Source organism: Eutrigla gurnardus, assembly GCF_963514095.1.
Source record: "Eutrigla gurnardus genome assembly, chromosome: 8".
NCBI lineage: Eukaryota > Metazoa > Chordata > Actinopteri > Perciformes > Triglidae > Eutrigla > Eutrigla gurnardus.
The window spans coordinates 10,048,037-10,066,012 of NC_139922.1; the positions used below are offsets into that span (position 1 = coordinate 10,048,037).

Genomic DNA, 17,976 nt, shown 5'->3' on the forward strand with positions numbered 1-17,976 from the left:
ATTGATGTGCTGGTGCTGCGTGTTGTCTTAGAAAGTTTGGATGATTGACATTACCATCTGACAAACTGGGAGCTCTGGTGAAGTGAATTCAGCAGAGTTAGATAGGTTAGGTAGGTTTAGAGCATTGCATGCTTTATGTGTGTATGTGAGAGAGAAAGCAGGAGAGGAAAGGCACAAAAGCTATCTCTAATATCTACTCTACACTTTCCTTGTAGTAAAAGTTTTCTCATGCCAAGGGGCATTCAGTCATCTATTACATCAACCGATAAGAGTAACAGCGATTTGATGGGTGTCTTTATTACGTACGTCAGTTTCCCTTCCCATAGTGCATTGTAAACGGTGACTTTAGATTTGCTGGAGAAGCATGTGCCCTTTGAGGAAGCTCTCAAAGAATCCAAGCTAATCCCCAGCATAAACACTTACAGCGTGTTACGCAGAGTCAACGATATTAAAACCTTTTTTGGGTAGTGGAAGAAGCTGCAGGACCAGTGTTAAAGGAATCGTTTTTTGGGGGAAATACTCTTAAAATGTGCTTTTTGCCTGAGAGTTAAATGTGAAGGTTAGCTTAGCTTTGCACACAAAGACTGGAAATAGGAGGAAACAGCTGTTCTGGCTCAGTCCAAAGATAACAAAACCCACCTCGCTATACCCCTAAAGCTTACAAATTAACACATTGGACACTATACCTCATTTGTATACTGGGTACAGAAACTACGAGAAACAAGATACAGCATGTTAATGAGACAGCTTTAGAGGTCCTCCTATGCAGATTCTGTCATTTTTGGATGGAAAATGTCTTTGTTTTAAGCCTGACTTTATGAAATACATGGAACTCAAGTTATTTTTCTAGGGCAAGTCACAGGTTATGTCAGGTCAAGTCAACCCTTAGTTAAAAATAAAAAAATAAGGTACATGCAGGCTTTTTGCAGTATCTTGTCTTAATAAAAAATAAAAGATAAGGTATTAGTACTGTCTAATAATGATGCCCAATTTATTTGACCTGTTCAATAATAATAATTCATATTCTGTTAAATTAATGTAATCAAACGAATATCAGGCATTAGCTAACTACTGAGTCATGGCCACACAATGGTCTGACCTGTCAATCACAACATAGCCATGTCCTAAAACATTACCTGCTTCATTGTCTACTTTCCTCTAAGTGGGATCATAATTTGAGACCATGAACTTGAAAAACATAAAATGGACAAGTCATTAGTCATCATGTCCCAAGTTTTCTGTCATATCATCAATACAGTGTCAAAACCAGACCCCTCGTACCTGAAATGATGAAATTATAGCTATAGAGAGCAAAACATTTTTGAGTTTTAAGAGCCAGCATCTAGTGGCCATTCGTGGAACTGCACTTTGCACAGTTCTGCATAGGCTTCATTAGCACCAGAGGTGGCCCCTGAACAAAACCAAGTCACAATGATTTGAAACCAAATCTCTGCTTCAAGATGATGATGGTGGTAGAAGTTCACATCGATGACCTCAACATCGGCTGGCACTATTTAGCGTCAGGTTGTGTTTTGTGGAAGAAAAATTCAGGCCTTTCCAGCATCAAAACACGATTCACTACAGACACTGAAAGGTTATAAATATATAATTCTTGAACACTGAGAACTTATGTGCTGGATATGTTTTAATAATTACTGTTGTGTCTTGGGGTGAGTCAAAGGACCTTATTTCTTTACAGCCTTCGTACATCACTCCCCGTGGGTACAAGCCATTACACAAAATCACAGAGTATGTGTTAAAAGGCTTTAAATGCTCCCGGAAACATCTTTTATTTAAAGGCTGCTTCACTTAAATCTGGGGCGTGTCTTTTTTATGCTCTATATGCTCATCAGCAGCCATGACACTCTTGCTCTATGTGAGCAATAGGGATGCAACAATACAGTTAGCCCACGGTTCAATACGTACCTCAGTTCTTGGGTTACGGTTTTGGTTCTGTTTCAGTACACATTTTGCGTGTAAGTAGAAAAAAAATGCTATTTATATCTTCCAAAATTATGTTTATTTTGCTTATGAGCTAAGACTTTTTGAGACGTTTCCCTATCTGCAGCACGTGAACAAATGCTGCCTTCAAGTGAAATTTTATTGCAAAACTGAAATACCCTCAATTCACAAGTGCGTATTGAACCGTGCATGGCATACCGTACGGTTCAATATTCTATTGAGAAATGTTGCATCCCTAGTGAGCAAGTAGGAAGAAAAAAGACCAAGTCCAAATAAAGAATGATTTTTAGTTCTAACCGGTTCCCAAAACTCTCACACTCCTGACGCAGAGCATTTCCCACATTTCCTCTCCATTTCTGTGTCCGGTATTCTCAACACACAAAATGTTTCTGTTACTGCGGCCTGAAAGAGGAGCCTGCTGGCATGCATTTGAACTGTGACTGCTTTCAACTTTCAAACATTCAAACTCTGCTTTAATCTCCTGAACCCCAGCGTTTCCAATATCCCATTTACATTTCAGTTTGACAATTTCAAAGGACTTAAACAAATCATTGTTTTTGTTTTATTACGTGTGAATATTCTCACAGTGTGTAACAGTAACCAGAGAGGATTATTGTTTAGTGTGAATATTAAACATGCCGTCTGTGCAGCATACATTTGAAATCATGGAAGATAATGCACAGAGAGGCCAGAGGCTCACATAAATACTGCTGTGGGGACAAATTTGGCTTTTCAGAACTCCAATGCAGACACGTGCAGCACAATTCTACACTTCAGCTGAAAATGTTTCCTTTACAAACCAAATAACAGACCACAGTTGAAGATATTACGTTGAAACACAATGTCGCCAGTTTCCTCCCTGGTAGATAAATAAAGGACATCGTGTTTTCCCACCAAAGAGACACTTTATGTCGCATTAATTGGTCTCCTCTGACTCCTTACACCGAGGATTTACTTCACCCTTGTTTGGCTCATTATGGAGGAAACATTGAGGGGAACTGGCTGCCCTTTCACCCAAAAATAATAACAAACACACGTCTGTTTCTCCGACCCTGAGTGAAGAGCACGGACTTCCTGTTCTGACGGATGAGAACATACATGAACTGTAAATAAACAAGAAAACCATGATTGCACTCGTGAGACCACAAACTCACTCAAACTATTTTGAATTAAAGTCACAACAAGCATTTGCAAATTTCTTCTTTTAATTCTTTTTCACTTCTTTTTCCCCGCCGACAATTATAATACATTCGCAGCGTGTTAGCATGCCAGGGTTAGCATTTAGCTCAAATCACATCTACAGCCTCACAGATCTATTAGCATTGCTGTCGGCTGGTATTGTTTTTGTAATACTGTGTGTGTGTGTGTATATATTTACATTTACATTTAGGTCATTTAGCAGACGCTTTTGTCCAAAGCGACTTACAATAAGTACATTTGTCAAAAGAAGGAAACAAAGAAACCACGACGTATCATTGCCAATGCAGTAAGAGCTAAAAATAGAACAAGTGTTAGGTCCTCATCTGAGTAAAGATATATATATATATATACACACACACATTCATATATATATGAATTTGTATACTGTCCTGCCCTTGCAGCATGTTCTCTTGTTCAAAGCTTGACCTTGCCAGGAAACACCTCCAATAAAAACACAAAGGTTGACTTTTCTTGTATTTTCCGCAAGTCTTTTGTTTTTTTTACTTTTTTTGTGAAACCACTGCAGCAGGGTTAGGGGCTAAGGGAGTTGGGCTGCACGGTGGTGTAGTGGGGAGCCTCACAGCGAGAGGGTCCAGGGTTTGTGTGGAGTTCGTGTTAGTGTGTCGAGTTCGTGTTAACGTGGGTTCTCTCTGGGTTCTCCGACTTCCTCCCAGTCCAAAGACATGGATTACATAACAGCATCTTGATATGGTGTAATAATATCTAATGACTTGACTGTACTGTCGTTGTTCTTGTTTCCCTTTTAGAAACATGTGGAGGACCCTAACTCTCTCCTTGATAGCTGCACTGGCATTGGGCACAGAGGTGAGTGCCCTCTTCTTTTCAGTCATAAAATGAATAAATAAATAAATAATAGCTAATTGATATTTAAGCCTTGAGTGTGGTGTCCTATCCAGGTGTGCCAGTGTGAGGATGTGGGGTCCATGCTGGCTGTCGAGAAGGCGATGGAGGAGCAGCAGGTGAACGAAACATCCAACATACTAGGAAAGTCCCAACGCCAGATCCTGGCGGCTCAGTTTGAGTGCTACCTGAAGATAATCCATGATCCCCCGCGTACAGAAGAAGGTGATACGGCCATACCAACATTCTGCTTATTAACATTTCAGCTGATAGCAGCCGTCTGCTTGAAGTTACATCTCCATCAACACATTTTATTTCTGCCGGGTGGCAGATAAACTTTAATCACTAACATTTTGCATCCAAGTTGCAGTTTTCAGGGGCAGCAGTTTTAAGTTAGTTACAGGATATGCTTTTAAAACTAATCCATTTTCAATTTGCTTCAGTTTCCATGACATTAATTCCATGGCCTCCTACTTTAACGATGTGAATATAATGGATTAAAAGTACATTATTTCTAAATTCTCAGAAGAATTTCAAAATGCTTTTACTACACCAGTAAGATACAGCTTACTGCAATAATTTATTATTTATATAAATAAATAATTATTAATTGTGGTCCCCAGAGGATGAACCCTACTGACTTTATTGATGCCCTGACTGTATGACTGGTTGTTCTACACACTAAGAGCGAGAGGAAGTGGGTCTGAAAGAAAGGAAACTTGACCTTTGTCTTTTTCCCAGCGCCTGTTATTCCTGCTCAGCTCGCTGCCTTTGAAATGTTATTTTGTGGTCCGTTTCCCAGCATGCCACAGTACAACCTGGTACCATCAGGTTTCCGTCTATTGTCGACAGACTTTGTACGGGCCAGAAGTTAGACGCATGGAATATATAAGTGCAACTCACAATTTATGTTGAATAGATAACTAATGTGTCATCCTGCAGGCCACTTTATGAAAAATTTAAATCCGCTATGATTCTCTGTTGACATGTGGCCCACTGACTGCACAGACTCATTACACAGCTGTACGCCCGATAAGGTTGGCCAGTATGTTGTTGGGTATGATGAGGTGTCGGCTGCTCAATTGTTTAATGACCCGTTCTGAGAAAGGTCTCAGTGACCCAACTGATCCTCTACACAACAGGTCCTAACTATGCTATCAAACTCACACCCTGGCTCCCCTTTTCTTGTGACGCACCACCCACCTTCGTAACGGGCAAAGCAACAGAAGTACCATCGATAGATAGTCCACTCAGGGTGATGTGGGAGTTGTATCGGTCAAACAAACACTTCAGTTCGGGAGCTGTTCATGTCTCATATGTAGTAAACGTAAATGGTTGACATTCTGACACGTCAGTCGCGTGAGTTATTATGAAGTCAAGTTAAAGTCAACCACACTCTTTTCCTTAAAGAGGACCCGTTTTGCTTTTTTTATGGTGTCATACTTGTATTACAGATGAGGACTAGAACATGTTTAAATGCTTGAACGCTCAAAAAATGCTTTATTGTTGCAGCCCCTCTTCTCAGCCTCTCTCTGAAACGCTCTGTTTGAGCTCCTGCCCCTCCCTCCCCAAAAGCCCAGTCTGCTCTGATTGGTCAACTGCTTAGTGTGTTTGTCAGAAATGTCACCTTTCCATAACAGATAACAGGAGTTGTTCTGCTGAGGAATAATGATACAAATTCAGCAGAGCTTGGACTTTAGGCTTTGACACTCTGGAGACCTTTTACACGTACAAAACTATATAACACACTAAAGGAAGGGCAAAAGCTTAATAGGTCCTCTTCAACCTACCTGAGTGGTTTTGTTGCAGACACGGCGTGAGTGACGTGTGCAAAACTGACAGTATACGGGAACGTGGAGCAATCGAGGTTGTTTAGAAATAATCTCCAGGTGTGTTCGGGGGATGGTAGTGGGGGACTTCTTATTATATATTTGTACAGTATTTATACCTGGTTTTATGAGTGCTTTGTGTACTCCTGCATCATGACCACCCAAAAGACCCTATTTTGGATATTAAAGTTTACCGTGGCCGAATTTAGGCCATCTACTTTTACCTTTGCTGTCGTAAACAATCAGTGGCTAAAACCTCTTTCCTTGGTGCTGCTGTGCAGGTGATGCCTTTTGTGATTATTTTATTTGATTTAAATAGAAGAAAAAACGGAGTGCTTATGAACAGGACTGCTGTCGCCTCAATGGCTGAACAGACAAACAGCGCCACCTACAGAAACTCCCACATACAAGACTGCAGAGCATGCAACATTAAATACTATGGAATTAGTGTCTAGCACCAGAGATGGACAAACTGTTCAATACACACAAAAATGTACAGCCAAGAAGGAATTATTGCCTCCATCACTTTTAAACTAAAGGTGAGAGAAGGTTACACAGTGCTCATTCTCATCTCCTTGCCGTTAGGGATTGCAAGTGACTGATTAATATCTAATAAGGCTGCACTTGTAGAAAGAAGTGTTCCATTAAAGTCCCATTTTAAAAGCTAATGCACACACACACACACACACACACACACACACACACACACACACACACACACACACACACACACACACACACACACACACACATTCACACACACATCTAGCTTTCATGTCTGTGTCTGTAAGCTCTGTAAGTTCTACGTCGTGTCCTCTGCAGGTAATTTCTGTAACCGTACGTGGGACGGCTGGCTGTGCTGGGGGGATTCAGCTCCAGGGACCGTCATGCAGATGTGTCCAGAATATTTTTTGGACTTTGACCCTGCTGGTAAACACACACACATGCACACCTGTATCTTATGTGTCTTTTAGTTTCCTTTTGTCTATACTGAGATGTACTTTTACTTTATGTTTTCTCCTCTGCATAAGCCCAGAGTGTCTTTTGGACTGTTTGTATAATTGCAAACACAATTAAAATTGTTGAGTGGAAAAATTTGTTTTTCATTGTATATGTGGCACCAGAAGTCCCCTAAATCGTGTCATAAATAATGTTTCTGTTTGTGTAAACTGTAATGTATTCTTCAACAGAGAAGGTTACCAAAGTGTGTAATCCTGGTGGCCAGTGGTTCCACCACCCAGAGAGCAACCGGGTCTGGACTAACTACACCCAGTGTCAAGCCTACACCAAAGACAAGCTCGAGGTAAAACACTAAAACTGGTGTATGAGAGGATTTCAAAGGTTTATCCGTGTTTGGAACAGATAAAAACACATTTAGATCTGGTCCTTTGACCAACTTAGAAAAATATCACATGAAAAAACAAGGTTTGTAGCCTTTTTTAACTGCATTGATGCACATAAGCATGTGACTTCAGATAGCGCCTCTAAGTATGTATTTATGTTTCTTTATGTGAAGAGGGACAACAACCTGATATAAAACCAGAGAGAGAGAGTAAAGTACTGGCTTTTAGTTCCCAGGCAGGTAGGTGGAATAATCAAATAATCAAAAGAAGGTAACACATTAAAACATAATGCTAAAATAAAAGTATACAAACACATTCACAGTTATTTACTCCCCTGAGTGGTGGACCCGGTGGCTGTTGTTTTCTCTGACCAGTATTATGGTGCATAATTATGGAACATTTTAATGACCAAGCAAGTGCACAATTTAATTTTGAAAAACGCAACATATTATATTTAGAGAGTTTACTTCAGTGGTGATATTGATGTGTATTTTTGTTAAATCCTGAAATGCAAGTGCAGTTAAGTGCGGCTTCCATTGCTTAATGTCCCTGGATGAATACCTCTAAAACACTGGTTGACTTGCTCTAAACGCTATAGTGTGAACTGTGAAAGGACAAAATGCAAAGTGCAACATTGCACCTTTTTTTGGCATGGTGTGGAAATGTAATCTGAGCTGGCCACAGGAAGCAACACCACAAGGGTTTATGACAGACGATGATATGTGATAGTCAGAAGTTATTCGTGCTTGGACAGCTGAGCATAACAACATGAGCTGAGGGGCAAACCGCAGTCTTGACTCACTGACTTGTGTGTTCTGAACCGGGCCCTGGAAACTAGTTTGACCATCTTAAAACTGTCAAAATCTCCATCGGATCAAAGGTTAGCGTGTGAGTCTCTCACAGGAAGACTCCTAAAACTCTTTGAAACTCTTGCAGCACACCTTAAATCTTTCCCCCACTTTACATCCTTGGAATACAAACTTGACACCTAACATGTAGCAATATGTGTCTGTGGAGTTCTGATTTAAATATAAATGTACTGTGAATTCTCCTCCTCTAGTTTGTGATGTAGGATTCATCATTTTCATCACCTCGTGACTTTACAGGCTATACGTCGTTTCAGATTTGGTCCACTTGAAGGATGGCGACTCGCAGCCGTGCTCACAGATAGAAACCGTCTTTGTAAAAATTGTCCCCAATGAATTTGATTTATTTGCCATGATATTTGGGCAACATTGTGATTAAATCTCACTATGCATAAATTCATGTCCGTTCAGAAATTCTTTTCTTTTCTGAATTTCCTGCCATACATTTTCTCTGCAGACGCTTCCTTTGCTCTCGCCCGTGCTTCAAAGAGGTGTCTTAATAACTTAAATGCAAACTATGCACTCCGCTTTACGAGGCAGCTTTACTTGAACCTAAAATACAAACATTCAGGACCCACGGACCCAGTTCTGGTGTGGTACACAGGTAGGCCCAGCGAGGGCAACGGCACAACAATCTGGAAGAGACAAAAACACAGAGGTTTGGCCCAGGAGGAGGGGGTTCTACAGCTTAAATACATGAGAGGGGAGGAGAAAATTGGACACAGGTGAGATACAATAGGGCAGGCAATCACCCTGGGGGAAAGTTGACAGGAAAGTAAAACGAAAGACAACGTGACCTCAACCTCGAACAGTGAATTGATTTATAGTGACGCTTAACAAACCTCTTTTCGTCCCTGCAGTTTACCATCAGTCTCTACTACCTGGCCATGGTGGGACACGCCCTGTCCATCGTCTCCCTCGTCATCTGTCTGATCATCTTCTCCTACTTCAAGTGAGTCGTGACTTTTCTCAGGTCTGATCTGACTCAACACCTCGACAGTCTTCACAAACCTCTCTGGCCTTTTATTTCCTGTTTCAGTGGCACTTTGTGTGTGATGGTTAGAAACTGGTGTGTAAGGAGACAATAGTGAGGTTTAGAACATAATCACAACTAGCATGATCCTGTGCTGGGTATCTGGTGTAAATCTAATGAATGTAGCTGTAAAGGGAAAAAGTCAGTCGTTATAATTGTAAGGATATTTTGACAAGAAAATGGTCGTAACAGCTCTTGCAGTTTCAGTCCAAAAATGTTTGTAAAGCATTAAAATATCGAAAGAAACCTTAACAAACACACCTCCCTTCTCTCTTTCAGGAGTCTTAGCTGCCAGAGAATCTCCCTCCACAAGAACATGTTTCTCTCCTTCATCTTGAACTCCATTGTTACTATACTCTCGCTCAATGTGGCCAATAACCAAGCTATAAACACCAGCAACCCGGTGAGTCACTGAATTTATCTTTCATGTATATTTCGACCCATTACTCTAATGGATTTCAGTTCACTCGCCTAATTTCCCCATGTTACATTTATTTCCCCATAATTAATTTAATGGTGTGCTCATTATTAGGAATTATTGTCTTTATCTCAGTGCGTCACTCAAACTGTGGGTGGATTTCGGTTTGTATTCATCCATGACTTGAATTCAAGCGTGTTTCCTGTCCGTCAGGTGAGCTGTAAGGTCCTGGCTGTGCTGACCCAGTATACTTCTACTTCCAACTACTTCTGGATGCTGTGTGAAGGCATCTACCTCCACACGCTCATCATAGTGGCCGTCTTTGTCGGGGAACAGCAGCTCTTCTGGTATTACGTCCTGGGATGGGGTGAGACTCCAAACTATTCCTTCTGGGCTTCAGTCAGGCGACAGAGGCCAACACTGAAGTGCCTTAAAATTGTGTTCTCTCTGTTGGCCATCAGGGGGCGACTCCTCTGGGTGCAAAAAGAAGTCTGATTGCATGGAATTCTACGAGAAAATGACCCTACTTCTAACTTAAATGATTATCTCAGTAAACATTGTAAACATGAGTTCATGGTCTCAGTCTCTAGTTTCAAGTCTTCTTCAATACAGTGTGATGTTCATTTAGTAAATTATGGTCCTTTTAGAGTAAAATAGACCATAAAGCAGGGAATGCTTTTGAGCATGGCTACCTTGTGATTAACTGGTTGCTACCCCGGTCTCGCTACTATCGTTACCACGCTAGCAACTAAGATTACTAGAAAACTTAGCTGCTTAGCTGTAAAGTCATCGGCCAAAATGCCAAACTCAAGGCTTCAAAACCGTAGTCACGATGAATACCTCCACTTATACAGCGTATAGTTTCAGTGCTACCAGCTTGTTGTTGTGTCCATGTCAAACAACAAATACCAACTGTACTTATTTACAATTGGGAGACCTGGAAGACCTCAAACAGTGTCTGCAGAGACATCATTTAACTGCATGAGGGAATGCTACCAGTGGATTGTTACACAAATTGCATTAAAACAATAAATTTGGATTAACAGTTGCATTTTCTGGCTGTCATTCACTCACAAGATGCTAATAAGTGAAACTTTACTGCAACAACAATATTTTCAAGTTTAACAGCACTGTTAAGATTTCCAAATTAGAGTCTCAAAACATACATTTACTCATACCTGAATGTATCATCATCATCATCATCATCATCATCATCAGGGCATCTGCAATTTGTGACATTTTAGTCTTGAAATGATTCTGTTGCACTTAGAAAACTTCACATTTCCACCATGATTCCATACATAAGTGTGCCGTTGACGCCTGGATGTGCCTGTGCTTATATAAGTGTCCTTTTCATGTCTGCTCTCGTGCAGGCATCAAGCTCTTATGTATTAGTAATGGATTCTTTCCTGCCCTCTCTCACATCTTTCTGTATGTGTACGGTGTAATGAGCCTGTGATGTGATGTCCTACATGTCACCTTCACTTTGAGCCCACTGCTGTTGCTGCTGGTACAGCAGCTGAAAGCTTTCTGACTTCAGCTTTTGTTAAAGGGACAGTGTGAAGCATTTGCAGGAAATTGGCAGAAATGTAATGTAGTCGGTCGAGCCGAAGTGAAAAATGCCTTTTATCCCCTTTAGATCACTTCATATTGTACTCCTACTTAGCAATATACAGTATGTCCAAAAATAATGGAGCTAAGCTAAACACCTCTTGGTTCCAACAACATATTGAAGAGACTGATATCCTCATCTAACTCCCGGCAAGAATACAAATATTTCCCAACATGTCAAACTATTTCTTGAAAAAATGCAGCATTAATTAAAATTGCTCTCACCTATATATTAAGGTGCTGCATCACTTTTCACTTCATGTTTTACAATGTGATGTAACTGCAGAGTGATGTCAGTGGGCTCTTTCTGTGTGTGCTTCTCTCGCTCTGTCTCAAGGTTTTCCCATTGTTCCTGCTGTCACTTATGCTGTTGCTCGCGGGATCTTCTTCAACGACAAGTAAGTGTGTATGCTGTTCTTCTATCATCACAACTGTAACATCCTGTAACCATCTTCTACCCAGTTCTAAGCTGCGAGGATTTGTAAGATATTGATTTGCCTACCCCAGTGGTATTTGTGTGAGCCCCTGTTTGCTGGATCAAGCACTAATAGTGAATGATCCAGGCTTTGACTGAACCCTCAGGCTTATTTATGTGACGGTGCATGTGGAAACCCACTGGAATGGTCTCTGGAATTTCACCTTTTCTTGCTGTCTGTGTTTGTCCCAGGTGTTGGATCAGCGCCCACACACACCTGCTCTACATCATTCATGGGCCCATTCAAGCTGCACTGCTTGTGAGTAACTAATACAAGTAAAAATCTCACAAATATAGATAAATATATAAGGTGTTCACTTATGTCATGTAGGATTACAATGAGCAGATTTGATCTTACTCACTGTGTGACACACTAAGGGTAAAATGTGAGACATGCAAATGATTTGCCTTTATTTGCCGCTTTTATTGCCATGTATACTGTGTGTGTGTGTGTGTGTGTGTGTGTGTGTGTGTGTGTGTGTGTGTGTGTGTGTGTGTGTGTGTGTGTGAAATGTCATAACCACAGTAATGATGGTAACAGCTAAATCTCGAGTGCGACTGCTGGCAGATATCAGTTAGTTTCTAATTGACTGCCTTTATTTGCAGGACTGATTAACTGAATTAAATGACCAAACAGTACTGACAGTACTGGCACCATATTTTAAACTGTTATAATATTATGTTTTTGCAGAACTCTACACACTAACCACAAAACCTTCCACCAAACCAGCAACACATTTTATATCTCTTGCAAAAGCAAAGCATTCTTATCTTGCAAACTCTTTTGGGAAATTGTGTTTTGGCATCAGTACAGTAACACAAACCATTGATAATATCCATGAAAAACACCTGTGGCTCTGTTTGCAATAAGGTTTTGTCATCTAAACAGGTATCCAAATGTATAAAGTATGAATGTGTATTCTGAACATAACTACTATCAATATGAAGAATTCTCTAAACAGACGTCAAACAATTAAAGTGCAGTAGAAGAAAACAAAAGCATTTCTACTAGTGTTTGGGTTAACTATGCTAGGGTGCTAGCATTAATCTTTTTATTTATTGATATAAAAATATTATTCATAAATAATCCAATGTATTATATATTAATACATGTATTATTAAAATGTATAACAAATCATACATTTATTAAATTGTGTTGTTTTTAAATTAATTCATTTTAATCATCACAATATTCTAACACTTGTCAAACAAGAAAAGTGCAGAAGAGGAAAAGAGGAAAACAAAAACATATGCTAAAAAAAAGAACAGATTAGACTAAATCTCACCTTGTTTGTGGGTCTGAGGCGTTCACACCAGGTTTCATTACATATAAGACTTCACACCACATGCAATGTTGTCTTGAGCCCCTAGTGCAGTAACCAGCCTTGGCACGACCTCCTCTTCCTCCTCTATTCCTCACTCCCATTACTCTCTGTCCACTATTGTCCTCCATTGTTGTCCAAACCAAATGTTAACCTGCGGCCTATTTATAGAGCTCAAGCTCTGCTTTGTAGGTGAACTCATCATCTAAAAGTGTTTTCATGTGTGTCAGTGTGGGAAAGGCAAAATGGAGTAGCCGCGTAGGGACGACGTGTGTTGTTCAATTGCAAATTGGGTGTAAAGCTGGGAAAGTGGGGTTAATGGTTTCAGTGAAAGCATTCCGAAAAACTGTAGTAAGCCACGAGATGCAAAAGCTGTGAAGCATTTGAGGTGATTTTATTGGATTTAGTAACTTTGTAATGGTAGTATGGGGCAGTATCATGTACAGTCACACATGATGAACTTGTGAGGTTGTGTTTGTGCCTTTAAATGGTTTAACATAACTATTGCCAGGAAAATGACAACAAAAATGAATCAAAATGACATTGTGCTTTCTCCGTTTAAATGACTTGCAGACAGGAGGGAAGAGGAGACTAACGTCCATGAACATGTTACTTAAACGTGTTGTTATAGTGCCACCATCAGGCAGTCATTGGTATTCTTAAGATAAAATGCAAAGATGTCCCCTCCCTTCAAGTTTATAAGTCTAATACTGTATATGAGTCATATCATAACTCTCCGCCAATTTGATTTAATCAATTATCAATCTAGGTGAACTTTTTCTTCCTGCTGAACATCGTCCGGGTTCTAATCACCAAGCTGAAAGAGACCCACTGCGCTGAGTCCACAGCCTACATGAAGGCGGTGAGAGCCACCCTCATCCTCATGCCTCTGCTGGGGGTTCAGTTCATCCTTCTCCCCTGGAGGCCAGAGGGACGCATCAGCCGGGCCATCTACGACGTCTTTGTAAATATGTTCTCCCACTTCCAGGTAAACTCAACATTAACATTCGCCACATTAAACACTCCGATAGCTAAGCTGCTCTGTGTATTAATATTAGAAATCAATGTTCTAGTGACCACCAGTCTCAGATTCACAACAACTGGAGAAAAAGATATAAGAGTGTACCTAATTTTTCAAATGAAACATGATGATTCATTTCCATGTATTATTTACAGGATAATCTGGCTGACATCTGTTCCCTTTTGAATATTTGATCAACGTCCTATTGCTTTTCAGGGGCTCCTGGTGGCAATTATATTCTGTTTCTGCAATTCTGAGGTACATTTAAACTTTCATATTTCACAGCTGCTAGAACTCAGTTATAACCCTGATAATGTTGAAAACTGTCACCTTGAACTATGTAAGACCAGACTAAAGTCTGCTCTGTTGCGGTCCAGGCCCAGACAGCGCTGCAGAGGAAGTGGGCTCAGTGGAAGACTGCCTGGGGTAAAACCGGCTGGGGAGACACACCCATCACCAACAACCACTTTAACTACCACAACAACTCCTCCATTACCGAAAGCAGCCGCGCCACCATCAGCCTGGATGAACACGCTGCTGTGCCTTCTGAACGAAACGAGAACAGCTACTTCCTGTCCCAGGTGCAGAAAGCCAACGGGAAGCAGAGGGCAGGCAGCAACGGGGAGGTGGACATGCTCAACAAACTGGAGACCACCGACATCTGAGTGGAGAAAACACACAGGTGATGGTTGTGGTGCCAAACACACGCACACACACACACTTATATGTAGAGAAAAGCTGTGTTCCAATTCAGCGGCCGCATCCTTCGGAGGCTGCATTTGAAGACTGAATGCATCGCTGCGACAAGGCTGTCTCATTTCAAAGACTCTTTCATGCGGCCCAGAAATGCGGCCTTCTTTTCTCGGATTCAGAGGATCCAAATGATGGATCCTTCACGGCTCAAATTAGCCCAAGATTCATTGCACCGGTGAAGGTTGGATTTTAATCAACATGGCACCTTCGAGCAGATCTAACATAAATAATGAGAAAAAAAGAATAAAATATGATCTCTGGCTCCATTTTAAATGTATAACGCTATGCTCTTACTAGTCAACAGCAGCTGGTTGCTAGGCGACGGGAGCAGCAAAGTTGATCCTCTGTAGATCGTCTCATTTCAAAGTACCCGGCCGATGTTGACCGCAAAGGCCGAGTCCTACGAAGGATGCGGCCGCTGAATTTGGTCACAGCTACAAGACGAAAAAACAGAGGTTGCAGGTGAATTTTCAAAATAAAGGTTAAGGAATTTGGTATTGTAAGTACAAAATATCTGAAAAGCACTTAAAAAGCATGTGAACATACACATTTTTATAGTTAATAGATTTCAAGTTCAAGTTTTTGGATTCATATGAACTGATGAGAAAATCTATTTATATCATGGTGTCCACATCCTCGTATAGTGTTTGCATACACGTGTCAGGTTGCTGGATATTAAGTCCACGTATGTATTTCACTTATTGTTTTTATAATGTTTTGTTTTAATTATGAGAGAGTTGCGAATCACAAACCTGCCATTCTTTTAATGTATAAAGCAGAGCTGTTTGTGTAATCTGCTGCCTTATCAAGCCTCTGAATGCTTAACCGTGCACCACTGTGACCAATGAATGTCATAGCCCACCCGTGTTATGTTCTTTTACATGCTTTTATCTCAGAAACGCAATGCTGTTATCACTGACCTTCAAAAAAGCCAGCATCTCCCATTGAACCCGTCTGTCAGAAAATAAAAACCGCACCGAGAGAATGATTGTTTTTAACAGGATGAGACAACAAAAGAAACACGTTACATCCTGGTACCAAACGCACGGACGAGAGAGGTCACTTTTACCACACACATGGGTGTGACGTCTTTCTAATTACGTATTTTTATAGTCTTATACTTAACAGTTACACAACAAAATGCGACTTTCTTGATGTAAAATTGTCTTTTAGATTGACAAACGCCATATGTGTAATTCATGCCACTATTTATACGCCATCAATAGATTATTTGTCTCTTGCCATTGACAGCCGTAGATATATTTCCCCAAATAAGCCCCATGGTGGTCCAGGGGAAGGGGTGTGTCTAAACTGTAGCAACCGCATTTGATGTCCATTGACTATTTTGGGAAGATTATCCAAAAGCAGTGTTTTAGGGATTACATAAAACTGCATAAAACAGTCAGTGACGCAGTTTTGCAGCCAACCTGAAAACCTAAAACCATTGCTTCTCAATGTCAACGTTCAACATCCTGCTAGTTGTGCTTTTAGGGCAGTAACACTGAAAACAGGAATCATATTTCAGCTTTGGTCTGTAAAATCAGCCCTTGGCAGGTAAATGAACACATATTATCGCTGTGAAATAGGTTTGTTCAAGTTGATGCTCACTCACTCTGAATGCTTCCACAAATCTTCAGTTTGCCAAAACAAATAATTTACTTATAACGGCAAATAAACAGACATAATTTGAACATGGAACGTTTTATGTTGAAAAGGCTCCTGACTTTGGTCGTAAGATAAAACAGTGGCAATCTGTATGTAACTATGAAATCTCTCCATATTATAACATCCTGGCTACGCTGCAGCTAGAACATGTATGCAAAGTTTTGTGTAGCTAATTTTGAGCCCCGTCTGATTCGAACTGATTAGCTTCCCAGAACTAAATGATGTGCTGAACATTATGGGGTTACAACCCTCCTAATTCCCACTGGGAGCAGAGCTTTGAGTGCAGGAGAATTACTGGTGCTGAGATAATGGAGCCGCGGAGAGCTGCAATAATTTCACTCCTACTGAGTCATTCTCTTTACTTACTCCATTAAAAACACTGGGTTTTTGGGGAAATCTAAATGCGAAGCTTTGAAACATATTAATCACAACAAATATGAGACCGTCCACAGAATTAAGAATTCCATTTAAAAATGTTTCTGTGTCAAATATAGCGTGTGCAAACAGAACAACATTGTGCCAAATTAGGGAAGAAATTGTTAGGAATATATGTTTTTCCACTTCAGTTTGCATGTGAATGAGACAATTTCAAAGATAGTTAATTCTTTATTATTATAGTGCTCCTATTGATGTTCTGTGTTGTTATCGTCATGGCTGTCAAAATGGTCTTTTTCACTATTTCTAATGGATTTTATTATTGTAACTATATATACATTTTTATTTTGCAAATGCCCTTCAAGGAGATATGATTGAATCACTTTTCCGCTGCACGTGTACCGTGCTGTATTTACTCTGGCAGGCAAACACCTTTTCAGTTTCCACTGGAATACTGAGCAAGTCTTATGTTTGAAAGTGAGCTTGGAGCAAATGTATTTTGGTATTCTTCCAGGACGCATCCACACAACACACTGCGAATACAAATGCTCCAGTGTGGATACAGCAGGCTACACTGGTGCATGGGAAATAAAACACAATTGTTGTAAAGAGAAAGCAAGATCTCATTCTGCACAGGGAGCCCACCCTGTACACTTCTGCCAACGCTGCCCAGTAGAGAAACAGCTGTCATGGACATATTTGTAAAAAGAAATTTGAAAAACATTCCAATAAAACATCAAAAGAAAAGTTCAATTCAAGCATATTATTGTATTTATATTTTTAACACTGCCATTTATGTGTGGAAATAAAGTTGTTTGAACATAAACCAGTGGCATTCGCTGACATGTATTTCTGAGTGAAAATGTGTAGTCTGTGCCATAGTCTCATATTCCAAGTTTTATAAATGTCTTTGTTATGGCACTCACTTGCACATAGCAGGTTTTTCCACCACTGCTTAACATACCCCTACTACACTAATGCACTGGGAAATATTGTTTTTTTACATTGTGCTGGGAGGGGCCCATTGTACAAAGCTCACCTGAGGACAAAACCATCTTCCCAAAACATATTTGTCATTACAGACAACTTGTTTTGGAATCCCCTCTTTAACCACAATTCATATGTAAGCAACGTGAAAGGAAAGGTTGGGCTAACTATCTAATTGTGAACGCTACTGTTCTGTTGTCAGTGTCTGTCACGGACTTGGCTGCTGTTTCGACGCCCCGATGTTGTTAATGAGCT

The 17,976-nt window shown here is 40.4% G+C and overlaps 1 protein-coding gene across 1 annotated transcript in view; it reads left to right on the top strand.

Annotated features, from left to right (window-relative positions):
• The window catches only part of calcrl2 (calcitonin receptor-like 2), a 30,127-nt gene extending 12,580 nt beyond the window's left edge, over nt 1-17,547 (top strand). The window contains exons 2-13 of the mRNA XM_084014493.1: nt 3,930-3,987; nt 4,080-4,248; nt 6,675-6,782; nt 7,043-7,155; nt 8,922-9,013; nt 9,374-9,497; nt 9,726-9,879; nt 11,461-11,521; nt 11,791-11,857; nt 13,690-13,908; nt 14,158-14,199; nt 14,319-17,547. Of these exons, the coding sequence (XP_083870619.1) occupies nt 3,930-3,987; nt 4,080-4,248; nt 6,675-6,782; nt 7,043-7,155; nt 8,922-9,013; nt 9,374-9,497; nt 9,726-9,879; nt 11,461-11,521; nt 11,791-11,857; nt 13,690-13,908; nt 14,158-14,199; nt 14,319-14,606 (1,495 nt within the window). The 3' untranslated portion in view covers nt 14,607-17,547. The remainder of the gene's footprint in view (nt 1-3,929; nt 3,988-4,079; nt 4,249-6,674; nt 6,783-7,042; nt 7,156-8,921; nt 9,014-9,373; nt 9,498-9,725; nt 9,880-11,460; nt 11,522-11,790; nt 11,858-13,689; nt 13,909-14,157; nt 14,200-14,318) is intronic.
• Nucleotides 17,548-17,976: the final 429 nt, after the last annotated feature.